This window comes from Colletotrichum spaethianum, assembly GCF_022836535.1.
Source record: "Colletotrichum spaethianum MAFF 239500 DNA, contig06, whole genome shotgun sequence".
In the NCBI taxonomy this organism is placed as follows: Eukaryota; Fungi; Ascomycota; class Sordariomycetes; order Glomerellales; family Glomerellaceae; genus Colletotrichum; species Colletotrichum spaethianum.
In genome coordinates this window covers 1,376,015-1,402,322 of record NW_026054776.1, presented here as the reverse complement: position 1 = coordinate 1,402,322, position 26,308 = coordinate 1,376,015, and the positions used below count along the sequence as shown (strand labels likewise).

Below are 26,308 nucleotides of genomic sequence, written 5' to 3'. Positions count from 1 at the left end.
TCAAGGGACAGTAAGCAGCCATGACATCATGGGGTCATCACGCCTTCGTAGCTTCCCCTCCAGAACCCTTCCAGATTTAGACCATCTTTGTTGAGCACTTTGTTTGTTTTGTGGTCAGGTTGTGTTGTCTTCAGCTGTCCTGGCTGGGTGGTATCCTTTGTAGATCCGGGGTGACGATCCCGAATGGTGCTCGCCCAACCAGCTTTTCTCTTAATTCCATTGTTTCGAACATCACACATGGGTAAACACCGAGATGCACAAAATCGCCACTTACGGAGTTAGAAGGCATTAAGAACGTTTTATCCACGCATCAAACAACATGCAGCTCGTGGGAGAAGTTTTGTCCTACGAACACAAGAGAAACCTCACGTAGTGAAGCTAGGTACAAACCCATTATGTGGTCCTCTGGTTCTACGCTGGATAAGTGTAAACCCGGCGGGGTACTGCTAGATCTGCTGAGGTTGTCACGAGTGAGTGCCAACACAGCCTACCCTGAGCAGAGATAGCCATGATCCGATCAACTTTGATGCCTTAAACTCCCTTAAAGCCGTCGTCGCCTCCCATCTGGGACCACTCTCACGACTACAACACTAATCCATCGGATACCCCAGCAGCCCCCGGGTGCCGAAAGCACCACAGACTTACACAGCATATGCAGCGGACAGGCTGCCGCAATGTCTTAAACACGCATGTGAAGCATTTGTGCCTAACAACACTGCCTTTCAGACCGGTTGCATTTGAAAACAGAGACGAAATCGCATCGGCAATCCGGGACACCGGTCTTTAACTTCTTTGTATTCAGTGCGCCCGAGTTGTTAAGAACCCGTGTTACGCAAATTGGCTCGACTCGGTTGTCGAATCCGAGCTCTTCTCATCTCATCATCTATATGTTGTCTTTATCAATCAGTATGCCATCCAACTTTTTTTTGTATTCCGTAACGCCGGCGCGGTGTTGACTCTCGCGCGTGTCCTCCTTGTGGAAAGGAGCCGAAATGGAGTCAAGTTTCAGGCGATCCACCCCTTAGAAATCCGAGGCCGAGTCATTCCGCGTTTGGTATCTATATACTCTCGAACCCGTCAGGTCGTTGCCAGGTTGAACAGAGACGCCAGCCCTGTCTATCAACGGTGGGTGCGGTTGGTCGGGCGTGTGTGTAGGGCCGACAGAGCCGCCTTCCGAACAGAACTCGATTTATGCGTCTTCGAGGAGGATGACGGTCTTGGTGTCGCCCAGCTTCTCGCGGCCGTTCAAGCCGGGGATCTCGAGGATGAAGAGGTAGCCGATGATGTCGCCGCCGAGCTTCTTGACGAGGTCTGCCGCCGCCTTTGCGGAGCCGCCTAGTTACTGTTAGTGGGGCTAGGGAAATATCGGTGCGGGAGGCACCGAGAGGCTGGTCTAGTCCTCAAGCTTACCGGTAGCAATGATGTCGTCAACAATCAGGACCTTCTGGCCGGGCTTGATAGCGTCCTCCTGCATCTGGAAGAAGTCGGAGCCGTACTCCTTCATGTACTCGGCGGTAACGCACGGGCCGGGCAGCTTGCCCTGCTTGCGCACCGGGGCGAAGCCGGTACCGAGACGGAGGGCCATGCCGGGACCGAAGAGGAAACCGCGGGCATCAAGGCCGACAATGACATCGGGGAGGGTTGCGAAACCCTCCTTGACCTGCAATTCGAGGACCTCGCCGAGAGCCTGGTGGACAGTGGGGTCGAGGAAGAGGGGCATGATGTCGACAAAGTCGATGCCCTTGATGGGGAAGTCAGCAAAGTGACGCAGAGCGCCCTTGAGCTTCATCTTCCCACTGGCGAGTTCGGAGGAGGCGGCGGCGGAGGAGGCGGGCTGTCGTCCCTGGGCATCTTGAGGGTTGACGGGATGGGCTGCTAGAGGGTTGATTGGTGCCTGAGAGGCGTCGTTTGAAACGGGAACTTGTTCGGTGGACATTGTGAAGAGAGAAGGGGGGAGGGAGAGGAGGGTTAAGAAGGCCTTCTGGGAGGGTTGAAAAATGGTAATGTGAGTATGTATCTAAGTTGGCAGAAGAAAATTTTGGGGTCGAATCCCGGGAGAGTCGAGAGAGCGTGAGTGTGTGTGAGTGAGAGAGGAGGGGTGTGGGACGCGACAACTGGTTAGCTAACTAAGGTTGGCGGTAGACAAGGTGCTAAAGGTACGTGCGGTTTGTATTGTGTTCTGCTACAACTACGGAGTTACTAGGTACCGGTCCCTTACTCTGACCGAGGGGGGGCCTCGGGGAGGGAGGTGTGTGTCCCGTTAAGATTGAGGTGTGCAAGGAACGACCGAGGGAGTTAGAATGGAAGGCTAGTCCAGCTCGGCTCGCCGGAGTGGAGGGTGAGACAAGGCAAAAGCACGAAAGCAGGCTGGCATATGGCGCGCAGAAAGGATGCGGTCCAGGATCATGAAGCTAGGTTGCAGAGGCGGGAGGCAGGGAGGGAGAGAGAGGGAAAAAAAAAAAAAAAGGAAAAAAAAGTGGTGAGAGTGAACGCGCGCCATCAATTAGGGAGTGGAGAGTTGTGATACGGGCAGGGTATCACTACGTGTGGTGCGAAGTGGGCAGGTCGATTTGATGGGTGGTCCGCCGCGAAAATGACAGCGATGAGGGGACATGGCCGAGCCGGTCGCAAGGCATGATAGGAAAGGCTCGAATGGAAAGCGCTTCGGGATGTGCCCAGATAGGATGCTGCTCGTCCATTATCTTTGCTTGCTTTTCCTCTGCTTCTCCCGAATACTCCCTTGATGCCCTTTGATTGCCGCCCAACTTTGGGCTATCATTACGTGTTAAGACACAAGAACGGACTCGGAGCAAGGACCGGCAGACTTCTCAACGCCATTCAAGCTAGGCTTCGAGCGCTTCCTCTCCCTCTTCTTCTCTTTCGCTCTCTCCTCCGTCATCCGGCCTGCTTCTCGCGCCCAGCGTCTTGCATGTCGCGCGATATCGTATCTGCCTGTAATAGCAAATGGTAAGCCGGCAACGGCGCAGGTGGCACGTCTCCCGGCCGGTCTGAGCCAAAGTACCCCTCCAATGCGACAACGACCCCTCCATATCGGAAGGCAGGGCACCTTGGACAAACGGACCAGGGAGCAGAGAGGCACTACCCCACCATGCCACCCTCTCCGAGAGAGGGACCGGGATACAAGCTGTCCTCTGTCTCACGCTCATCAGACAGCCCAGCACAATGCGAGCAAGCCGGAGAATGTTGAAATGGCACCCCCCAGACCGTTATACATGGGATGACCAGAGGTTCGTTACTCGCTTGTCACCGCTCCATGAGCTTCGAAGCAATCGGCCTCTTCGTTGCTGTCTTTTAAAATGTTGGTGGAACACATGGTACATGTAGAGTTCAGGCAGGTGATGATGCAGTCTCGGGGGTGCAGCTTCACCAAGCGCCGCGGGGAAAACAGCTTCGGCTACAGGTAGACAAGAACCTTTGTCGTGAATGTGGTTTGCTCCGAAGCACAAAGTGCTCCTTAGGCCTGGAGGCGGGTTAGACTCGAACCAGGGGCCTTGCCGTTTTCCCTGTCCGACGCTGATGAATGATATTGCAGCGATGGCTGATGTGGTGCAGCACACAAGTATCCTGCATGTACATGTATTAGTACAATCGTGCTAGGTCGTGACACCACTCGACTCCCTGTATGGATAGGGCAGGGAAGGGGCATGGTAGGCCAGGCAGGTTGCTTGAATAAAGTTGTTGATGGGCTGAGTCGTAGGTAGCTTGCGCTATGGCAATACCGTTGGCGGTGGCCTGGTGCTGGCGACGCGGGTGGTGCGGATGTTGATCTGGGTCTTCACCTCAGTGACCCCTTACGTTGGAGGGGGAGACTGAGATGGCGTCCTCATTTTGGTGTTCCGATAGCCCGATGAGACTGAAAACAAGTCAGTTTTGTTTCAAACGTCCGAAGTTGCCGTGGCCCGTGTGTGCTGTATGGTATGCACGACATAAGATGGCCAGAACGATAGTGATGTTGGGGAGTGAGAGGGGAGGTTCAGATGGTGCGGCGAAATCATCGTGGAGAATAATGGGACCATGTTGATGGGCAGACAGAGAAGAGGAGTGTTTCTTGCCCAAAAGGCCCAGAAGACGAACGTACCGCCTTCGCTGCTTCCCTATTTCCCCCCATTTACTATTGAGGGCGATGTTGTGTCCCATCTCGTTCTGGAGACAAGAACAAGGCGTTTGTGTCTCAAGTCTCCAGCGAAGCAGCAATCGAAAGCTGAAGTTGGCCAATAATTGCTGTTTCTCTAGGCAAGGTACCTCATCCCTTCAAGCCTGTCAAGTCCTCACCTCAACCACAGGGGAAGGGAAGTTCAATGCGACAAGAGACGTCCATCTTCCCTCCTCCGCTTCACATCTCTAGAACGCCACCTCCTCCTATTCCGCTTCTAGATGCATTCAGCCCATGCATATTCTGATTTAATCAGGGGCCAATTACGGGGACAGCGAAGCCGACCCAACGTCTTGGCTGTGAATTGCTGGATCGTTAGCGTTCAACGACGTCGCCAAGCACAGTACTGCTGTCAAGACAAACATTGATTCTCGTCTACGGATACGGCTTCCTACCTATCGTTTCCGTGCCATGATGCCATGACGCCTCCGTGTCGGGCAGCATGCCCAGATCCAGCAAAGCTCAAACAGGGCCAACCCGGAACCATCGAATCCACCAAAGCAGCATCGCAGAAGCCCTGTTACCCGTCATATATGTAAGTGCTCCAGCTAGGTAGGTGCACAGTCATGCGTGTGTTTGGGGGTCCAATACTACATACAGTATGAGGGCTTCCGTCTCTTAGCCAAGCCTACCTTACCAGGACCTTTCTGCCTGGCACTGTTGCACGTTCCCTTCGCCCCTCAGCCATCAGCCGTCAACAGCAGAAGAGTCCTACAGTTGTTGTTCCATTCCGTCCATGATCAAATCGGAATCCCACCCTGCTCATCCCGTCGAAACGTCTCGCCTTCCACCATGCCGTCGTTCTCGAGCCGGCAAGCAGACTCCAGAGCTACAGGCGAACCACTGTTCCATCATCCTCCCATCATTTCGCATTGAGTCACGGCCAGGGATTTTATCGAATCAGAACTCGGACTCCCGTTGTGAACGGTCTGCCGCCCCCCCGCGCCTCGATACGAAAAAGCCGTCTCATACGGGATTCCTCTTTCACCCAGCCGCGGGCTCATATCAGCCCTCACATCAGTCACATCGACTCATCCCACTACCACACCACATTCTAGACCCCATGTCGCGCCAATGCCATCTCCGACACATCGAGACCCCCATGGACCGATAGCTGGAGCCAATACAAGTGGGTGTCTGCTACAAAGTACTGTGCCCATCCATGGGCAGCGGCTTTGTTCTCGGCGGCCCCATAATTCAGATTCCGTCCCAATGCTTCGACACCATCCTATCCGATCCTCTCTAACCGTTATCCTGGAACCATGGACTATTTCTGGCTTGCCACCAACGGTCCATCCTGGGACCCAGGCTCTCACGGCCACGTTCTCCGTCAGCCTCTCCATGTGCTCATCCATCATTCCGGATCAAGCTTGTGAACAGTGTGCCTAGCTGATCAGGTCTAGATCGCGAAAGCCGCTCCTCCGTTATAACCACAGAGCCTAGGTATACCCTTTCAAACCAGTCCCGTCTTCGTCTCCACCGCATCACCACGGCCGCCTAATTCCGATACGGATGCCATATGAGAACTGGCAAGTAACGGCCCTACACCCGCCCTGTTCCATTGATATGCGAACCCGGGTTATGTCACAGGCCGCTTGCTGGACCCCGGAAGTCTTCCCGCCCGTCGCTTTCCCAGGTAGTATTACTCACTAGTATCTTTGCTGAGTGGCTGAAGCCGTCTTGAATTTTTTGGTGTCATCGAATTTCACGGCCGAGACCCCGTCGAAGCCAAGGACGAGACGCGACCCCTCCCCACATGCGGTCGGTTTCAATGCGCGATTCCATCGGGCGGCTCGGACGGAGAGCCTTGCCGCGGTACCTTGCTGTCCTGGACGTGCAAGCTTACCTTTCGGGGGGCTGTCCAGACTCACTCGATTGTACACACAACTGCCATTCTCAGTGAAACAGTGAGCCCTGCTCCGTAAGCTCGGAGTCATCACGGTTCCTCGCAATGGGGTATGAGCTAGCCCGAGTCTGAACCTTCGAGATATCCCCTTCTATGCAAGCCGCGGAACCGTGCAACCGGCATTGGAGCAAGACACATGTCCGAGATCAGCGACGACGACTTTCGAGAATGGGTGCATTAGCGGCGTTCACAACGCTCCGGCACAGGTGGGAACGGGATCGTCGACGCACCCGTCCGGGGAGCGAACTTTCTGGCCAGGCGCTCTACGCAAGTAACGGGCTCGGTAATTTCCTGGTTGGGCGGCCCAGGACGTTCAGATATGCCGTGCCTCCGACGCCGCTAAGCAGATAGTCGATGCAATGAGTCAGTTTCAATGACCGACGTTGAGCAACCCCCCATCCTTCACCGCTACTGTTCGCGCGCGGCGTCATTGGCTCGCGGTCTGAAGAAGGAAAATCTCTTAGCAACATGCAACTGTGGGTAACTATATGCTGACGTTGCTCAACTTTTTTTTTTGGGGGGGGGGGATGCAGTCAGAGGGCCACCGGGTCGGCGTCCTATGCGTGCCAGTTGGCAACGAGCGGCCTGGCCTCTAAGCTGTTTAGTTGGCTGCATCGAGTCACATCAACCCAGTTTGTTGTCTGGAGTTCGGCAGCTTTGGCTGCTACTGCCTGCTTATCACAACAGTTCCCATCCACAGACGGATACAGAATCACACAAAGCCTGCATGTCGCTAGGTAAAAGGCTCCGGCTGGGCTGGAAGTGATGCCCCGCGGTCGTTGATTGATGCCGATCTGCAAATCCGCCGGAACGCTCAGCGACCTATATATCCTGCTTCCCAGTCCGAGCCGCACCATAGCTTGACCGAGCCGTCGGACCAGCCCTGTTGCGTCCAGAGGGTGTCATGGCTGTTATGGTTCGGGACGGATGGGGGGGTAGGACAGCATTATGCAGACGGCCGGATCAGTCAACGGCCCCAAATCTAGACAACTGAGAGCTGATATTCGGGTGACAAGTCAACGTATGCCGAACACTTCCGTCATTACTGGGGGGGGGGGGGCTTGGTGTCCGCCCCCGACGTCGTCTTGTTATTACAACAGTACGAAGCAGGCAGCGCCCGTTGATCATATGCGTTTGCCAAGAATCTCGCCATCAGAACGCGCCATATGTCAAGAGGAACAGCAAGTTGCGTTCAACTCAGTTATCATTAATTCTATGTAATTATCATCTGCCTCAGTAATGACGAGGCAGGTTTCTTCGTACGTCATGCTAAGAAGGGGTCTTTGGGAGCGTTTGGTATCTAATCTAAATAAACGTGGGAAACGTGAGCCAAAAAAAGGGGGGTATCTTTCTTTTTTTTCCTTTAGTCTTCCGCGACAACTTGCCAAGAGAACAGTTGCGTGCGCGTAAAAAACAAAACAAAAGACACAATCCGCTGAGAGAGAGACAAGAAGGGAATGGCACCATCCACAAGAGCTTTTGATGTTTCTCTTATCGGTGATCTCGAAGAGAGACGGAGAGGTGGCTAGGATGTCGTGCGACACCGAAGAGAAGGGGGTGTGCTCTTCCGCAAGTGAAGCGAATACCGATCTTGGGATAACGCCTTGAGGAAAACAAGTTGGCAGGATTGGTGATAAGATTAGGCAATGTCGGCTTGAATGTGCCGAGGAATGATGGGCGTGTCGGACCAGGTGGGTGATGGCTCGTTTGTTTGTCTGTTTAGTGGAATTGCAGTCGGATGATGGAGAAGAACATGTTTTGCAGAACGTGGAACATGACAGCCACGCTGGTCGGCAGCAGCTCGGGCCAAACGGCAAGGTCGAGCTTGCCCTCCATGCCAACATCGACGCCAAAGATCCAACGGATGAGCGCGCGAACGCAGACGGACGCGACGAGCTCACAGGCCCAGGTGACGGAGGAGGCCCGGAAGGTAAGGTTGAAGTCGTAGTCGTCGCCCTTTTCTTTCATGTCGAAGGCGAAGTAGGGGTAGACGTCCTTGTTCGGGCCAAAGTGCAGGACGAGAATGCTGCCGAGAAAGGCGACCATTGAGACGTTCTCGGCCAGGAAGCGGATGAAGACGTTTCGGGTGCAAACCTTCTGGTAAGAGGCGTAGGACTGGTCCGTGATGTTAAGGGCGAGTAAAATGCGGTGGTAGAGGCGGGACATTGTGAGCGGAGTGAGGATAATGAGGGTGCTGCTGGAGAGGATCTGAAGGTAGATGAATTGTTCCGGGGAGCGGAGGCGGGCGTAAAGGGCGCGGACGTAGGTTTGGTAGGTGAGCATGAAATACCTAGATCGTGATGTTAGCAGCGCTCTCGTAGCCTCAGATTTGTGCAAGAAAGGATGGCTCACAGCTTGAAGACCCAACTCAGGGGGTAGCTGCCGACTCTTTCGCCCTCACGAATACCTAGCAGCCAAGCAGTTAGGGCATCGAGTAGGTGGACAGTGATGATCCAGCTATAAACATATACAATGGTCTCCAAGTTGTTGTGAGGGAGCGTCCGCAAGTATATCTCAGCGTAGGCCTCTCCTATTACGTACGCCATCAGACCAACAAAAAGGGCCAGACAAAACCAGATGAACCGTACAAAGCTGGCAGGCAACCATCTGCGGCGCATCCTAACGCCGCCCATATGCCGAGACTGTTCGGCAGCGACCTGGAGGGTGTTGTCCGGGTCGAAGGAGTCGACGCTGAGGTTCGGCCGGCGGCGGTTAGCGCGCCTGGGAATGCTCCCTTCGGCCTCGCCTGTCCACCAGGACGACGTGAAGATGCGCTGCGTCTCGGAGAGCGACTGACGCAGCTTGAGGTGCCGCTCCGAGGTAAGGAGGATGCAGAAGGCGGTCATGACGGGCATGGCCATGACGATAAAGGTCCAGGAAATCCATGCCGTGTTGTGCACAGTGAGGAAGCGTGTCTCCGGGCTAAGGTAAATTGGGATCGGAACCGCTATAGAGACCAGCGCAATGAGCGACATGGTGACGGGGAACCCAAGTGATTGCGGCCACCTGCGTGCGTGTAAGTCGTTTAGAGCCTGCGGCATGTATGGATATGAGAGATGAGATGTACGTACCAATTCAAGCTGTATAAGTTGAAGACCTTGGTGATCCATATCAGGGCCGTCACGTTGTAGAACGCGTAGTATACGAAGAGGAAGAACCAAAAATTAATCTGCACTCTTGCTTCGCCGTGGCCAGGTATCTTACGCCCGGACCCTGGGCCGAGATCATCTTGGTCGTCGTCATCTTCGTCGGGAAATGAGTATTTGGGAAACGGTATGGCGCACCACGCAATGGCCTGCGTTCCTCCAATGTTAGCCATACTTTCGTCCCATCTTCTGTTTGCTAAGTGTCGAGCTGTCAACATACCAGAGCAGCGGGCATCAACACCAGCACCCCATATCGACTCCACCAAACATCGACGACCCCCTTGACAGCACTCTGCTTCGGCTCTACCCAAACATCGGAGATCTTACGCCACGTCCTCTGCCATGCGCTTAAGTCCTCCCAATTGCTCCTTGTGCCGTCATTACCATAGCTTTCGGGACCCGAAGCAGAAAGCAGAGCCCCATAGCCGACGTAGACGCTTCCGCGGTTGTTGGACGTGAAGAGGCCTAGAGTGCTGGAGCGCCGTCGGCGACCGGGGACGTCATTTTGCTGAGGAACGGCGCGGAAGCGGCCAAGCAGAGGGGAGGCGTCGCTCGTGAGGCGGGTTCTGGACTCGTTGCCTTGTGTGAATTGGAAGAAGCTCGGCATTGCTTCAAAACTCGAGTGTTCGGCAAGGTTCGCTTATCTTCGCGACATGGGGGATGGCGTTGTTTTGGTTTTTGTACTGAACGGGGACTCTCGAAAGCTTTCGTGTATTAAGCCGTTCGACGCGTTTGTGTCCTCGACAAGTTGATCGCGATGCGCCGGGTCCAAGTCGTATCTTATCTCGAGCTGCTTTGTTGCTTATACGGGTGACGGCGTGCGCGGGTCTGGGGTTGGAATGTTTGGGTGTCGAAGCTCGTGGTGTAAGGTGAAGGAATCCTGGACGGTCATCCAGTGTAAATTGGGATTTCAGTGGCTTATGACGCTAAGGCCGCCGTGTGCCTGGGACGGTCCCTGAAATTTCGGCGGACACGGCGGATCTGACCCCTTGACGCAGCGGGCGCTAGCGCGCTTTGGGCGGGTATGGGGTGTGTTGGCAGCGGGGGCATCGGCCACGTTCTGCCCCGATGTCTTACGACCCGGGATGCCGCATGAGTTTCGAGAGATTAGCATAAAGGAACAAAGAGAATGTCGCTCATTATACGCAAGCCGTTGTGGTAAGTTGTTCACATTGGAATACTAGTATGATGGCGTTCATCCCTTTAACCGAGCCCCCAAACTCCCCTGTATGAATGTTGATCGCTTGCTTGTGGCGAGCCGAAATCCATGCTTTCTAGATGCCGCGTAGAAATCCTTCGTTTTGATGCCAAACCCCCATAATAGTGTACAGCGTCGTGGTCTAACATGATTTCATTCCTCCTGATCCATGGTTTCCTCGAAACCCTCGGAATCGCCAGTGTTGGTATCGTCTGTAGAGTAGTCTTTGTCCTGAGGCACGTCGACAAACTCATTGTCAACTTCGGCGTCGGCTTCAACATCAGCCTCGCCCTTCGCCTCGACATCACTCTCGACATCCTTGGCATCTTCAGAAAAGGCAACGACCTTTGCAGTGGGTGACTTCTTGGGTGGCTCTAGAACGTCACCGCTCCACGGCTTGCATTCTTTTACAAGCTCACCGCATCTTAGACACGTCCAGCCTTCGCCCTCTTCTCTCTCGAGACGGGTTGCAAGGCAGACAAAGCAGTACACACACCCGCAAGGAATGGTCTCGTATGGATTGGTAATATCAGTCTGGGCTGAGCCAATGACTCCGCTCGATGCTGCCGCAGCCATGATCTCGGTTTCTGTACTCGCAAGTGCGTTCTGGTCCTGGTAGCAGATGGCGCAGGTGCGCTCAGGCAAGAAGCCGAACTCGCCATTTGCCGTCTTGTCTTCATCTCCCTTTGTGGTGATAATCTCTTTCGTCTTGCGCCATGTACGAGAGATCCATCTTCTCCACCGGTTGATGCCGACGAGTGGCAATATGAAGAGCAAGAATTCCGTAAAGGCGTGCCACACAAGCTGCCGATTGAGGTACTCAAAGGATACCTCTCGGCTCACCTGGCTAGTGGGGGGAGCCAGGCGCATCCGCAAGACCCTATCCAACAGGGTGCGATAACGTCCTCGCAGAAGAAAGACGAGGAAAGAAACAAAGGCTGCGCCGGCATGCAGCGTTGTTATTCGAGAGGTGATTCTTGACAGTTGTTGAAGACGAGGGTCGGGTTCGTCGCTATATCCGTCATCGTGTTCAAGGAGCCAGTTCTCCCACTTCTCCCAGCCGTATTTCCCAAAGACAGTGACCAACCCGTACAAGGACTTCTGCCACTTGGACGGCGCAACCAGAACCGAGCCGTTCTTGCGCGCATCCGTATACTTCAGATTCTGTAGAGCCGCGCCGTAGGTCGCATCGTTATCCCACACAGTCAACTTGAAAAGTATGGCGCGGAGTGCCAGAAGGATTTCGGCGGACCAGTCGTCTTTCAGGTGGCCGCCGGCGAAGTATTTGAGCGCATCACCAACCTGGCCGCGGAGGAGTTCCAACAGCTCGTCATCCAGCAGTTCCGCGTCGACCTGGCCAACCCGGAATGCGGGACGGGTCCCATCCTGAGATGATATCGAGTCCCAGGCCAAGCCAAGGCGACTGAAGGGGAACGGCAAACGATCGATCTGGGCACGGGCTCGTGATGTTTGTCGTTGCGCGGCGATGCGGGCCGCGTTATCGGCTTCGCGGGCTTGTCGTCGGGCTGCGAGGCGCTGCTGCGCTTGCGCAAAGTTGGTCGATGTCATCTGGGCGACATTGAGGGGTGGGATGTGGTGGTGAGGTGCAAATCGATGTGCATCACACCTCTTCCCCAGTTGGTTAATGATAAGGTACGGTTTGGTAGGGGCAGAAAGTGGGTGATGGAAGAGCCGAGGTCCGCCATGCCAGCACCTGGTGCAGGTCTACTGCCGCGGGCGGCGGCTGAGGATTGGCGGTAGTGGTCTGACCACATGGGCCGAGAGGCCGGCTGGCGGAGCATCTGACGTACCGGGGCGCGCGGGCCACCTCCCTGTCTTAAAACACCAGCACAAACCCGACTTTGTTACCAAAGCAACTCTACTTTGGGCATGTCAAATATGATCTTACAAACCACCTTACATCTGTCAGGCCGCTGGCTTTGTAGACTCCCTGCAGAGAACAGGCTTACATCAGACGGCGTGTAACCAACCCAAATAAACCCTTGTGTAACATCAGGGCTGAAGGTTAACAGTTTAAGATGAACCAACCTCAAGCGCTACCCCTGCTTGCGTGTAGCCGCAATTGCCGCTACTGCTTCTATCCGTCTGCCATGCCATCATTCCGGGCTCCCATAAAGAATGCCAACGGACATGCCCGGTCTCCTATTCGCCGAGAATACGCCACTAGACCCAGAACGGTGGGCGGGCCTTGCTCAATCTGTCGACCGGTTCACGATCTCCAGGTGTGCTGAGAGAAGGCATCAAGGCGGTCTTCCACACGATTGGCCAAGATGCGGTCATGCGGCTGCAAAAGCAAGTCAAGCTTATGTCCACTAGCGCTAACATCTCCTCATCTTCTCGGTTCCACAGGTCGGAAATGCTGGAGATGCGTCCCAGAGCTATGCTTTGTCAGGCCTGCTTCTAGTTGTCTCTTGCGGTCTGCCGCACGCCCATCAACATCATTGCTTAAATATGGACAGTGTTAGTCTGACCGACGGACTTGAGCGAAGCCAGTGACGCATACTGTAGTTCTCCCTGCCTCCCGGTGTCATCTTCGCCCAATATTAGGGTAACGTTACTCATCAACAACAAGCACACTGGCGACCAACAGAACGGTGAGTTATGCATGTTTTCCGAATGTACTCCGTGAGACTCCGACACTCTGTATCCTGCTTTGGCCAGCCATGGATGAGGAGCCCAGCAGCCCTGATGCGCTCTTTGCACCAATCACAACACTCGTATCGTATAGAGAATTTGACCTCTGGTTTGTTGGCAACAACCAATATCGAACGGCGGCAGAACCAAATGCACAATAGACCGTTAGGTAGCAGCTCGCCACTCCTACAAGTCCACCCTGGACTCAACGAGAGTCTGCTATTGCCTCCCATCGGAACCGGAGCATTACAACCCTAACCTGAGGCTGATGGGAAAAGCTGGAGGCCCAGACAAGGCGACCTGCATCAGCCGTATTAGGAACCGCTACACTTACATGATAGCAACCCTCCCCTTGGCGACAGTATACACCCTAACCATCCTTTGCCCAATGGTCCGACAAAGAGGGGTTGCTCAACATGGTCTTGACGCAACCTGGCCCCCACCCATGCCTTTACAGCAGTGCTTACCAAGATGCTTCTATTTTTCGATTGTCCACTAAGAAGTCCCTTCTTGCTCCATATCGTGCTTGTTGGCTTCAAGACCGGCCAAGAGGCAAGGAATCGCGGAGACTAGCAGAGTGGCGGGGCTTAGACAATGAGACCAATGCAACCGTTTTCTGTCATGTCGTTTCCACTTGATCTGTCATGCTTCTGCGTCACTGCATCTCTTGCCCGTTTGGGTTTACGGGATGTGAACGTGATATTTAGGCATCCAGTTTATTGAGAGGTATTGACAGGGTTGACATTCTTTGAATACTAATCACCGTCGTTTGGTTCAAGTGCAGGTTTACATAAACATCACAGGCCGAACCCGGGGAGAGACCTTGCGACAGATGCCTCAAAGTTTCGACTGCAGCCGACGTTGGCCTCGAACCAAGACTAATGCAACTCGCCATGGTGTCCGAATCAACTTCCAGCCCCGGAGAAGCCAGTGACCTGGGAGACGCACAGCAACGTGCCGGAGCCACTAGGTCAAAAGCCACCATACGGGCGTCTCTTGCCTGTGTGCCCTGTCGATCGAAACACGTCAAGTGCGACTCTGTGCTGCCAGCATGCCTCAGATGTCGTCTGGAAGAAAAGACCTGCTACTATGCCAAATCCCGGCGTGGAATTCGAGATGCCAAGAAACGCAGCCTCATCAACGATCCTATTGGTCCTCCCTCAAATTCTACGGAGTCGCCAGTTTCCTTTCCTTCTCCCGAGTTAGCGAGCCTTGAGATCCCCATCAATGTGGTCGACACACTACCAGGAGGGTGGTCTCTGATCAGGAACCCACAGCTCTCAGATCCAAGAATGGCTTCGCCGACTTCCCTTCTCTTCGATCTCTACTTTACAAACTTTCACGACGCACATCCGTGGCTACTTCCTAAGAGCCAGCTCTTGCATCGGATTCGCTCCGATCCCGAGCCTTTCCACTTCCTGGCAAGTTGTATCGCGTACGTTGGATCTCTTTTCTCCCGGGCCATTTCCTCGGAAGAGCTGCGAGAGAAAGCGTTTAGCTTGGCCAGCGGTGGGTTGCCGATGACGTGCTGGACAATTCAAGGGCTTCTCGTTCTTAGCGTTGCGGCATTAGGGGAGAGCCGGATGGACTTGAGTGCCGGATGGATGGATACTGCCACTCAGATGGCTCTCGATCTCGGGATGCAAGAAAAGGCATTTGCAGATACGGAGTCTGACCCATTTATGGCGGAGAGTTTTAGGAGGACGTACTGGGCACTCTACTGGCACGGCAACATGCGAGCGATGCGCGAGAACTCGCCAACGTTTACATTGTTTGGTGTTGTTGCAACTACAGAACTTCCCTGCGAAGAGTGGGAGTATCAATCAGGGGTATGTGAATCCTCATTTACCTTGGACGAATCTTACGCCGAGCTCTGAGCTGACATATCACTAGGAAATACCACCTTCTTTCTCATTGAAAGAATACGGTGCTAGAGATCTGATGAGTGACAAAAGCTACTCGTCTTGGACCTACCTGATCGACCTGTGCCGCCTGTGCGGAGAGTTGATCCTGCCGATGCCAACACTGCCACCTGGACTACTGTCCAGCACCATTGACAGAGCCGACTCCGGAATCGTGAGCTGGCTAATTACTTTGCCTAAGTGGAAGCAGGAGTTGGTGGATTCGGGAGGCACGGTCGACATGATTCTCTTCCACGCAATGGCATATGCGCACAGGTATGTTCTTAATAGCTGATTGTTCGCCCAAAGATTCGTCTTGCTGACGGCACTATAGCCTGAGGATCAAGATGCAGGTACCATTGGGAGCCTCAGGGTTCGGCATCAGAGATCTCCTTGCACTTGGCCCGCTCTTCAAGACTGGCGAATCCTCCTTGGCAACGACACCACGATCCTTTAACACATCCCATCCGTGGCTTAAATGTTCAACCGCTCTCCAGGCAGGCCTTTCCACCATTGGCCTCTTTAAATTCTCGCTTCCACCGGCGCGGTACAGCCCAGCGTGCATCATCGGCTTGCAACGGGCGGCTCTTCCCTTGCTCAATGCAAGAATATACGGAGGAGCTGAGTCACCAGCTTTAAGAGAGAAGCTTGATCTTCTGTTAGGTGTGCTGAAGGTAGCCAGCGAGATGTGGCCTGTTGCCAGAAACATTGGTCATGAGGTTAGCGATGTGTTGAGACATGTGAACACCACGTATCATCGCAACACCATACCTGAGTACGACCCGAGCCTGGATGCTTTCATTCAAGATATGGCATCATCTGGGAACATTCACAATCCTGACATGTTTCCCTTCCCCGACCCCAGGACAACGGAAGAGATGTTTCACTGGAATATCGGTATCGCGGGATTAGAAACATGACATGGCCTCATCGAATTGGTCGAAGAGTCAGGACATGGGGATATCATGAAGAAGCTCCTTGTACATGTGTAATTGAAGATATTGGTACCAAGCATAACACCAAGGAAGCGCCAAAGCGCATTGACGTCAGAGTTCACAATTGCTACTTGCCAAAGGTGTGAACAAACAACGTAAGAACTCTTCAGGTGAAGACTGGGAATAAGAATAAATCAAGTTATATTTCAGAAACGGTTTCCGTGCTTCTGAATGTCACCGTCGATGAGCTCTCGTCCAGTAGGAGTATAAACATATCAGAACACGAAGTCAAGGAGGCAGAAGTCGTTGCCCAGCCATGTTTGCTCGAGTGTCGAAATTGAACACGACATCAACCGTTAACTCGCTCCTACCTAGTTAGTTATGCGCAGTATTGCATTGAAACTACAACGGAAGAGATATAATACGCACTAAGGCTAAGTTAGTCGCTTTCTCTCCGAATATAGGAGAGTTTGACATTATGGCAGAGCAACTGAAGCAGGCACGAGGAGCCCAAAGCTTTCCAACCGCTAACAGCCCGTTGCAGTGCCCATGCTTCTTCAGCGCCCCACTACCCCGCGATGACCGCCCTATACACAGTACGCCAGTGCCCCGCCAGAGCGATAAGACCTGGCTTGTCTAAAATTCCGACGACTTCTTCGATCCTCCCGCCTTTCTCGAATACGCGACTCCTTATTCCTAGTCCAACCCTTGACCATACACACCCTGACCAATCTCCTTGGACCAAACGACTTGGGTATCGACGCCTTGGTCGCTCACCAAGAAGACCACAAGATGAGCTTCGCCATCGAGGTACCTGGCGACGCCAACCCCCTCAGCTTGCAGGAGCTCTGCCGCGTTCTCGAATCCGCGACTACCTCGACCGACTACGCGCGTAGACAGGCCGCTGGGCAGCAGCTTTCGTCATGGGAGACTGAAAAGGGTTATTTTTCGTCGCTCCAGGTATGTCGTTAGCCCTTGGGTATGCGATGACCCCAGTGGTGTACTAATGTCCTGTCTCTAGACCGTCTTCCTCGACAAGTCCCTCCCCCGCGAGATTCGATTCCTCGCCGTGATCCAGCTCAAGAACGGAATCGACAAGTACTGGCGGTTACTTCCCCATGTAAAAGGTGGGCTGGACCCAGATGAGAAGAATGTTGTCCGGCAGCGCTTGTTCCAGGGCACGCTTGAAGAGGAGGAGACGGGTCTTTCATTGCACAACTCCTTAGTCACCGCCAAAGTCATTAGGATTGACTATCCGCAACACTGGCCGGATGCCCTATCACAAATCATTGGGCTCGTGAGATCGTCCAAAAACGGCAATCAGCAGCACCTCCATGGTGCTCTGCAGATCCTCCTTCGAGTTGTGAAGGAGCTTGGCACTGCTCGCCTCCGACGGTCCCAAACGGCCCTCCAATCCGTCACCCCCGAGATGGTATACTTACTAGGAGAGATCTACACCGAGAAGTCAGCAGTCTGGGTTGAGTTTCTTACGAACGGCCGCGGCGATGAGGATACCGCCGACACGGCTATGCTTAACAGTCTCATTGCCCTCAAGACAATTCGGCGACTGGTCGTGGTAGGCTATGAGGCTCCCCACAACGACAAGACGGTTGAACAATTCTGGACTGTATCTCAGAATCACTTCGGGCAGTTTCTCGGCTTTGTCAGCCACGACTCTCCTGTACCCGCGCCCTATCAAGATACGGTGGGAAAGCACCTCTTGCAGTTTACGAAGCTCCACATCGACATGTCCGAGGCGCACCCCGCGAGCTTCGCGGTTCTGCCAAACTCTTTGCCCCTGGTACACGCGTACTGGGATCTGGTGGCAAAGTTTGCGGAGGTTTTTGAGAAGTCGGGTGGCATTCGGCAGTCCTCCGGTGATTCGGGTCCGTCAGAGTCAAAGTCAAAGGTCGAGGGACCTTTGCTGGAGAGGCTGGCATTACGGGGCCTGCTCTTGATGAGAGCGTGCCTAAGAATTGCCTTCTATCCCAAGCAGACTTTCAAGTACCGGAGTGCGGAAGCCAAGAAGGACGAGAACGACGCTGTCGCGCTCATCAAGCAAGAACTCCTCAACGACGAGTTTGTAGTGCAGATGGCTAATACGATCATCACACATCTTTTCGTTTTCCGAAAGGCTGATTTAGACGCCTGGGAGGAAGATCCCGAGGAGTGGGAGCAACAAGAACAGAGCGAGGGTAATGCCTACGAATGGGAAGTCCGTCCCTGTGCCGAAAAGCTGTTTCTGGATTTACTTGTCAACTTCAAGCAACTCATGATACCCCCCCTGCTTTCGTACTTCCAGATTGCGACCAACGCACAGTCAGATATTGCTACCAAGGAGGCAGTGTATACGGCTATGGGTTTGGCCGCTCCGAATGTATCAAACGCGTTCGACTTTGACAGTCTATTGGTCTCGACTGTTCTCCAAGATGCACAGCAGCAAGGGCCCCTATACAAAGTCCTCCGCAGACGCATCGCAATCATGGTCAGCCAATGGGTCACTGTCAAGATCGCTGACAACAGCAGACCACTCATCTATGAAATGTTCCGACACTTTCTTAATCCCGCCGACCCAACCAACGATATTGTTGTCAGAATCACTGCTGCACGTCAGCTGAGATGGATCGTGGACGAGCTTGCTTTCAGTGCAGAGGCCTTCCTGCCGTATGCAGCTGATGTGCTCAATGAGCTTCTCCAGCTCATCCAGAATGTTGACGTTGACGAGACGAAGCTCGCTGTTCTGGAGTCTATGCGAATCTTGGTCACAAGATTAGAGAACTATGTCTCTCAGTTCGCAGACTACATCATGTCGAGTCTGCCCGGTATCTGGGAAAATTCTGGAACAGAGGAATACATGATCAAGCAAGCCATCATCGCCATCTTTGCTGCCTTGGTAATGTCCATGGGCAGCGACTCCCAGAGGTATCAGCATTTGATGGTTCCGTTGCTGTCAGAAGCCGCCAAACCTGGCTCTGACCTACACACATACCTCATCGATGAGGCTTTGGAGCTGTGGAACTCTGTTCTCATGCAAAGCAACCCACCCTTATCTGCCGAGATTACGAGCATCGCGGAGCTGTCTCTTCCCCTTCTGGAATATCAGACGGAGACCGCAGCACAAGCACTCTCTGTGGTTGAGTCGTATATCCTCCTCGGAACCCAGACCGTCATGGAGGACAGGTTACGGCGCCCTTTTCTACAAGCATTGTCAGGCGTTCTAGACTCCAGAAGCCGAGAGCAGGTCAGACTCGGCACAGTATGTATAGAGTACCTGATCCGGGCCGCCTCTGAGCTTGGCGGCACGCAAGTGATTTTCCAGGACCTCCTGGAGATTGGGTTCCTTGGGAAGATCATGGAGGCTCTCCATGATGCTTGGGAGGCTAACCAAACAACCGGACCGAACAAAAAGGTCAGCAAGCTCAATACGATCACAGAACGTGATTACTTCGCAATCCTTTCCCGGCTAGTCATCGCTGACCCGGCCCTATTTGTTACAATGCTTACCTCTTTCGGCCCTCTAGAGGGTGTTTGGGGCTGGCTCAGCGGCGAGTGGTTCGCCCACCTTGACGGCTTGGACCATCTTCCTAGGCAGAAGCTGTCCCTCCTTGCCCTAACGCGTCTTTTGGAGCTTCCGCAACCGATGCAGAACCTGGCCCTCGCCAAGCTTCAGGACTACTTCACTCTCTGGACAGGCACCATTGCCGAGCTCCAGGACGGGACGACAGACGGTACCGACTCGCTTATTTGGCAAGAACTTGAGCCTACCGACTACGACACTCCCAAAAGCATCAAGGAGACGGAGTTCGGCCAGAAGGACCCAATTCATACGGTCAACGCCATGCATTTCGTGAAGGAGAGACTGCAGGAGGTAGTCCAGCGTTCTGGCGGCGAGCAGCAGTTTGAGCAGGAGTGGGCCATTAACGTGGACAAGGATGTGTTGCAGAAGTTCTGGTCATTGACGCAAGTGACGGGGGCGTAAGATGCAATATTGCCGACGATTGGGCTGATTGTGATTTGACCTTCACAGGTCAGGGGCGGAACTATTATGACTTCATGACAAAGCTGTGGGATAGAGGCGCGTGGCCCTTCGTCAGGTAATGGTGAATGTGAATCAAAATGAGAATCTGAAGAACAGTTTAATCAGTGCTACCGCGGTGAGGCTGAACGTTGAGTTGTGAGGAAGAACTTGCTTTCTAATGGCATTGCTATAGTCGCTAAAACTGGTTCTTTTGTTCTTTACAGCTTGCTCTGACTGTCCTGGGGATCTTGACAACCACCTTGCCCCAGGTGCCCCGGCTTCCCAGGGCTATCAGCGCGTCGGGGACGCGCTCAAGTCCGACGAACTCTTCGTCGGTGAACTCGGTCCCGCGCAGCTTGCCCTCGGCGACAAGCTTCATGATGCCCTTCCATACCTCGACGACCGTCTCCTTCTCCTTGACGGCATACTGGCCCCAAAAGATGCCCACGAGGCTGATGTTCTTGAGGAGGACCTTGTTCATGGCGACCTTTTCAATCTTGCCGGCGGCGAAGCCGATGATGAGGATGCGCCCGTTCCACGCCGTGCACTTTGTGCTAGCATCGACCATGCCCACGGGGTCGTAGACGATGTCCACGCCCCTGCCCTTGGGAGTCAGCGCCTTGACCTTGGCGGGCCAGTCGGCCTCGCGGTAGTCGACGACATGGTCCGCGCCAAACGCCTTTGCGACCTCGAGCTTGCGGGGTGTCGAGGCCGTCGCGATGACGGTAGCACCGAATGCCTTCGCGACCTGCACGGCGGCGAGGCCAACGCCGCCGGCAGCGGCGTGGACGAGGACGATGTCGCCAGGCTTTATGCCCGCGCGGACGACGAGGGCGCCATAGGACGTGGGCGCTGTGACAAAGAGGCCAGCGGCCGCCTGGTAGGACCAGCCTTCAGGGATAGGAAGAAGCTCCCGCTCGCGGGCAAGGCATTTCGTGGCGAAGGCACCCTGAGTTGCGCCGAAGACGCGGGCGCCAACGGGGTATTTGGGGTTGGACGAAGGCGCTTGGAGGACTGTACCGGCGAATTCGGCACCAGAGATCCAGGGGAATGCTGGGCGGCTGTTAGCTGAATAGCCAGTGATTGTGTGACAGAGGTGAGAGGCACTAGGAACTCACGGGGCTGCGTTTGATATTTGCCTTGGATTTGGAGAATGTCAAAGAAGTTTGCAGCCGTGGCGTGTACTTGGATGAGATACTCATCGTCCTTCTTGGGGACGGGGTCCGGGAGGTCCGTCACGCGGAGCTCCTTGGGAGACTTTTGGGATTCAGCTTTAGGCCACTGGTGAGAAAGACTGCGATTTCGATTAAGCTCACCTTGACATACTCCTTGATCTGGATGCCGCGCATCGTGACAATGTTGCCACCTTGAATGTACAAGTTTCTAGATGAAACAGCCTAAGCCTCAACGTACGAAGATGAACAGCCTGTATTGAATGAGAAAGATGGACGTGAATGACCCAGCTGGTATGGAGATGTCAGCAGTGAGTTTGTAGGAGCTCCCAAAGTTGAGACTAGGAGCTACAGATGTCGTTAGACTTGAGCTTCTCTGCGCGTTGCTACCCCGGACCGGGGGTCTTGGGGGCGCCGAGGAGGGGGGAGCCGAGGCACATTGGCGGCCCCTCGTTGGCTGGTTTTTTGGGGGGTTTCTCGGTGGGTGGTTTCCGGGGATGTGGAGGGGCCAGCCGGTGAACGACACTGGCCCGAGCGCCCTAGTTGTCAGAGTCCCTGCCTCGGGGGTTGCTGCTGCTGTCGTCATTCCCGCGACAGCTGTGGCGTGCGTGGCAAAAGGGACGCCGACCGACGAACTGGTTGATCAGTGGCTGGTGGTGGTTGATTTCTGCCATTGAAATGCCTACTTGTAGCTGCTAAACCACATTTTTGAAGCATGCGTTGAGCCTAGCTTCATGGTTCGCCAAACGACATCTTGGCCATAATCAGCTTTGTTGCTGTCTGATAATTGCAAGACTCGCCGGAGTTCACGTGAATGTGGCTGGTGTGTCATCGCGTTTCCTGCGGATGAGTCTGTCCTCATGGCAAGATAGCCTTACCCATAAAATCAACGACTAGGTCGCTCGCGCGATGTTCTGGCGCTAGGGGTGCATCAGAAACCCGATCTCGAAATCGAAGGCCATGGACAGCGATAGAAGACATGACTGTGACTGTGACCTGAGGCTACTTTACATTGGAGCCGGGGTGCTCGCTGCCTGTTTGGGATGGACCCTCGAACCCGTTGTGTACCTGTTCCGAGCCTCGATGCTATGGACAAGACGTTGGGAGAGAAGCACATTTAGAGTGATGATAACGAACTGAATGCTGCATGTCCCTTGGGACAACGTATTGGCCAAGGTCATTGTAACTGAACTCTGGTCTGTGTGCAGTGCACACACAGTTGCGCAACGTGGACAGCGCCTTGAAGTTCCATTGCGCAACCTTTCAGCAGCTGAGCAACCCTTGCCCCTCCCGCCCCCACCAGCGTTAGCGCGCTGCGGCAAAGGGTACCTAACTCGAGCGGTTCCCGTCGCCTCCAAGTCACCGCACAGCGGTAGCATCCAGCACCAGTACACTAGGTACGGGTAACAATAGCAGGATCTCGCTCATCCGACGCCAGTTTACTATGTACACCTCAGTTGCCCCTCCCCGACTCCATCATTGGAGCCCACCGTCACCAACGACTGGCATCCAATCCTGCGACTCCAACCGCAGCTACCGACTGGCCACCTACCTTATTCTACCTGCCTGATTGACCTCGACCTGACCCTGGTTTGATCTCGCATTCCGTCGTCCCGTTCCCGAATCCCAACAACTTCTTTTCCTCACCTACATCTCTCGCCTTCTTCCTTCTCCTCTGCATCCGTGAGCCGTCTCCAGGCTCTTGACGTTATCGCATCCACCGTCGCATTACGACACCTACCACGTTTGCCTCATACATAGCACCCCGCCTCCATCGATCGCATACACATACCAAACGAGGTCATGGCCGACAACACAGAGGGCGCCGGCGATGCCCAGGTCACCTTCAAGGTGAAGACTGGCCAGGATAGCAACCACACCATCACCATGGCCGAGTCTGCCACCGTGTTGGAACTCAAGACCAAGCTGGCCGGCGAAGATTTCGAAAACGTTCCTGTCGAGCGCCAACGTCTTATCTACTCTGGCCGCGTCATGAAGAATGACGACACCCTCGGCACCTACAAGATCAAGCCCAACAACACCATTCACATGGTCAAGAGCGCCGCCAGCAACCCGGCACCTCAACCCGCCGCTGCTGCCTCGACACCCGCTGCCCCCGCTGTACCTTCCAACATGGCTGCTGGCACCGCAAACAACATCCTTGCTGGCCTGACCGGAGCCAGATACGCCGGACACATTAACCTGCCCAGTCGCGAGACCTTTGGAGCTGACGGAGGCGTAAGTAACCGCGAGACGGTAGCGATCACCGTATACCGTATGGCATAAGCTAACCTTGCGTGCTGCAGATGGGTGCCCCGCCGTCCGACGATCAGCTCGCCCAGATGCTTTCCGACCCTTCCATGCTCCAGACCATGAACGCCGCTCTCGACAACCCAGACTTTATCAACTACATGATCCAGAGCAACCCTCACTTGCGCAATGTGCCCAACGCCCGGGAGATCATTCAGTCGCCTTTCATGCGCCAGATGATGACCAACCCGGACATGCTCCGCAACGTCATGAGAATGCAGCGCAACATGGCCGGAGGAGGCGGCAACGCTGCGTTCCCGGCGCCTGGCGCAACCGACACCACACCCGCTGAAGCCGCGGCCGCCGGCGCCGGCGCCAACGCCAATAACGCATCCCCGTTCGGTTTCCCCGGGGGTCTTCCAGGTATGCCGGGTTTCGGCGGCATGGAAGGATTGGGCGATCTTGGTGCGCTGTTTGGCCCGGGGAGCCCTTTTGCGCCTCAGCAACCCGGCGCCACTCCTGGTGCGGGCGCGGCGACCGGCGGTAACGCGCAGACTCCGGCAGGTGCGGGGGCTTCTGGGACGACAGGAGCGGCAACGGGCGAGCAGGGCGCAAACGCTGCATCAAGCCCGCCTCCGGCCAACCCCTTCGCTGCCCTGTTTGCTCCGCCCCCCTACGCGGCTCAGGGACAGACCCCGGGCCAGGGTCAAGGTCAGGCCCCGGCTAACCCGTTTGCTTCTCCCTTCGGTCAGATCAACCCAGAGATGATGCAGCAAATGATGAACATGTGGGGTCTCGGTGCTGGCGGCGCCGGTGCCCCTGGTGGAGGCTCTCCTGCTCCCCCGGACAACCGCCCTCCCGAAGAGCGCTATGCTGAGCAATTGCGCCAGCTCAACGACATGGGCTTTTTCGACTTTGATAGAAACGTGGCTGCCCTGCGCCGTAGTGGTGGTAGCGTGCAAGGCGCCATCGAGCATCTTCTCAGCGGCTGATTATGATTTTAAGGCATGACACGGAAGACGGAGATGATTTGCGTCTTGTGAGGGCGCACGATTAATGGCTGATGGACTGATTGCGGGAAGAAGCACATACCATACTTAGTTGGCCCTGAACTTGGTTCTGGCAGTTTTCGAGGTGATAGGAAAAATGACCAGGCACGATATTTATGACACCAGCGCGTGCAACTGCTTTAAGGCGTATTATCAATGAGCAGTCTCGTGCTTTTGTTACTGCTACTGGCTATCCGGTGTGCAAAATTTAACTTGAATCGAAGTACAAGAATGGTGTTATAGATTTTCATCTTCTTAGAGGGCTCCAATGTGTTGGCCGCGGTTTGTTAAGATGCCATGCTACCTCCTATGTGATATGGTTTGGATGGGGCGATGAGACCAGGCCGGAAAACGTGCACCGCAAATGTCTCCAAAACTCACCACCTCAATTCACCGTCGACCTTCTACACCCCCCTCGTCGATGATTTGATCCCGCCAGCGCACTCACCGCAACTACCTGTTCGAATAAGATGTAGCCGTCATGATCCAAGGCATCTTCTATGCTAGGTTCTTCCCCAAGGAGGGTAAGTAACAAGCAGGCCTTCCCACTGCACTCGCACCGAAGGCATCTCATCTCATCTCACCCCCTCCCACCAACCTGCCTCATCACTAACCGCCATTCACAGGCCCACACATTGTGGCCCAGTCGCCGCCGGGCTGCATCACGGCCGTTCCCGGCGCGGCGACGACGAAGCCGCCGCTGATCGACTGGGACGTGATGCAGGAGTACATTGTGCCTCGCAAGGCCTTCTTCAACCGGTACATGACGTTGCAGGACCCGGAGGGCAAGTACGCCGTTCTGGGCTTCCCCGTGCTGATCCCGCACCAAAAGTACCAGCGCAACGAGTTCATTTTCAACTTCGGACTCGTCCTAGACGCCGACGCGGATCTAGCGCAGTACGAGCCCGTCGTGAGGCGGTTGGCCGTCACCTTCAAAGAGATGGAGAAGCAGAACGAGTACCTCAGCCAGGAGGATGGTGGTGGGAACGGCGGAGGGGACAGGAGGCCGATTGAGAGCCTGTTGGAGATTGTAAAGGAGGACCTGAACAACTACGGCGAGTGCATGATTCCCGTCGGTGAGTCCACGTTACCCCCTCCCCCTCGCCTTCGGGCCATCTCTCCTGACGGGACCGAAGACGAAGCAAACACGATCAACATGAAGCTCTTCCCGCACCACGCCAGCCCGCCCCAGGTCCGAGGCTGGCACGTTCCCGTCGCCAAGATGAAGTTCGCCGAGATCGTCGACCAGACGTGGGACCTGACGATGCAAAAGGTCGTCGCACACATTGACGGCGTCAACGACGTGCGCCGCATCGCCTGGCTCGCCGACGTCTCCCTCGACCTCGCCACGCTCGCCCTGCGCCACCTGCTCTACTACGACACCGTGCTGCTGCTGGACATGTTCTTCTTCGGTTCCTGCTACGCGCCCCGCCCGGGCATCCACGACTTCGTCGCCGACCGCGACGGCATCGTCGACGAGTGCGCGGCCTACGTGTGCATCCACGCCCGCCAGCGCGTGAGCAACTTCATGCTCATCAAGCTGATGACGAGCTTCTGCGTAGGCAAGAGCGTCATGGAGTGGCTGCGCGGGCACCAGGAGGCCGGGTTCGACGTGCTGCGGTACGTCGACGTGAGGAGGCTCGTGCAGTTTGGCGTCATCAAGGGGTGTCTGTACCGCGTGCACAAGTACGTCGTCTCGAAGCAGTACCTGGCGGCGCTGGCGACGGGCCAGGCGAGGCCCAAGGCCGGCGGCGATCCGCTGCAGCAGTACACGGACGGGTGCCACTCGTTCGACCAGATCATCACGGAGAAGAACCTCACGGACGGGGAGATCATGGACAAGCTCAAGAGCCTGCCGGTGCCGAGCGGTGACCTGACGGTGTTTTATCGCTGACGAAGCGCGG

At 55.0% G+C, this 26,308-nt stretch overlaps 9 protein-coding genes across 9 annotated transcripts; 4 read left to right on the top strand and 5 right to left on the bottom strand.

The window, feature by feature from the left end:
- Window positions 1-1,189: 1,189 nt before the first annotated feature.
- Window positions 1,190-1,936, bottom strand: ColSpa_03390 (adenine phosphoribosyltransferase; the record flags this gene model as incomplete). The annotated part of the gene is made up of 2 exons (XM_049269602.1): window positions 1,190-1,335; window positions 1,411-1,936. 2 exons carry the CDS (start codon window positions 1,934-1,936, stop codon window positions 1,190-1,192), a joined length of 672 nt encoding a protein of 223 aa, XP_049125559.1.
- Window positions 1,937-7,799: 5,863 nt separating this feature from the next.
- On the bottom strand, window positions 7,800-9,055 carry ColSpa_03389 (uncharacterized protein; the record flags this gene model as incomplete). Its single annotated transcript, XM_049269601.1, has 2 exons — window positions 7,800-8,370; window positions 8,433-9,055. 2 exons carry the CDS (start codon window positions 9,053-9,055, stop codon window positions 7,800-7,802), a joined length of 1,194 nt encoding a protein of 397 aa, XP_049125558.1.
- Window positions 9,056-9,105: 50 nt separating this feature from the next.
- On the bottom strand, window positions 9,106-9,833 carry ColSpa_03388 (uncharacterized protein; the record flags this gene model as incomplete). The annotated part of the gene is made up of 3 exons (XM_049269600.1): window positions 9,106-9,112; window positions 9,152-9,375; window positions 9,447-9,833. The coding sequence occupies 3 exons, from the start codon at window positions 9,831-9,833 to the stop codon at window positions 9,106-9,108; spliced, it is 618 nt and encodes a 205-aa protein (XP_049125557.1).
- A 744-nt stretch (window positions 9,834-10,577) lies between these two features.
- ColSpa_03387 (peroxisomal biogenesis factor 2) lies at window positions 10,578-11,993 on the bottom strand (the record flags this gene model as incomplete). The annotated part of the gene is made up of 1 exon (XM_049269599.1): window positions 10,578-11,993. One exon carries the CDS (start codon window positions 11,991-11,993, stop codon window positions 10,578-10,580), a length of 1,416 nt encoding a protein of 471 aa, XP_049125556.1.
- Window positions 11,994-14,371: 2,378 nt separating this feature from the next.
- Window positions 14,372-15,900, top strand: ColSpa_03386 (uncharacterized protein; the record flags this gene model as incomplete). Its single annotated transcript, XM_049269598.1, has 3 exons — window positions 14,372-14,908; window positions 14,973-15,256; window positions 15,315-15,900. 3 exons carry the CDS (start codon window positions 14,372-14,374, stop codon window positions 15,898-15,900), a joined length of 1,407 nt encoding a protein of 468 aa, XP_049125555.1.
- Window positions 15,901-16,707: 807 nt separating this feature from the next.
- ColSpa_03385 (importin-11) lies at window positions 16,708-19,894 on the top strand (the record flags this gene model as incomplete). Its single annotated transcript, XM_049269597.1, has 2 exons — window positions 16,708-16,875; window positions 16,937-19,894. The coding sequence occupies 2 exons, from the start codon at window positions 16,708-16,710 to the stop codon at window positions 19,892-19,894; spliced, it is 3,126 nt and encodes a 1,041-aa protein (XP_049125554.1).
- A 235-nt stretch (window positions 19,895-20,129) lies between these two features.
- Window positions 20,130-21,282, bottom strand: ColSpa_03384 (rab GDP-dissociation inhibitor; the record flags this gene model as incomplete). Its single annotated transcript, XM_049269596.1, has 3 exons — window positions 20,130-20,986; window positions 21,052-21,214; window positions 21,250-21,282. The coding sequence occupies 3 exons, from the start codon at window positions 21,280-21,282 to the stop codon at window positions 20,130-20,132; spliced, it is 1,053 nt and encodes a 350-aa protein (XP_049125553.1).
- A 1,626-nt stretch (window positions 21,283-22,908) lies between these two features.
- ColSpa_03383 (ubiquitin fusion degradation protein 1) lies at window positions 22,909-24,347 on the top strand (the record flags this gene model as incomplete). The annotated part of the gene is made up of 3 exons (XM_049269595.1): window positions 22,909-23,343; window positions 23,412-23,919; window positions 24,184-24,347. The coding sequence occupies 3 exons, from the start codon at window positions 22,909-22,911 to the stop codon at window positions 24,345-24,347; spliced, it is 1,107 nt and encodes a 368-aa protein (XP_049125552.1).
- A 538-nt stretch (window positions 24,348-24,885) lies between these two features.
- Window positions 24,886-26,298, top strand: ColSpa_03382 (nitrogen permease regulator 2; the record flags this gene model as incomplete). The annotated part of the gene is made up of 2 exons (XM_049269594.1): window positions 24,886-24,928; window positions 25,031-26,298. 2 exons carry the CDS (start codon window positions 24,886-24,888, stop codon window positions 26,296-26,298), a joined length of 1,311 nt encoding a protein of 436 aa, XP_049125551.1.
- Window positions 26,299-26,308: the final 10 nt, after the last annotated feature.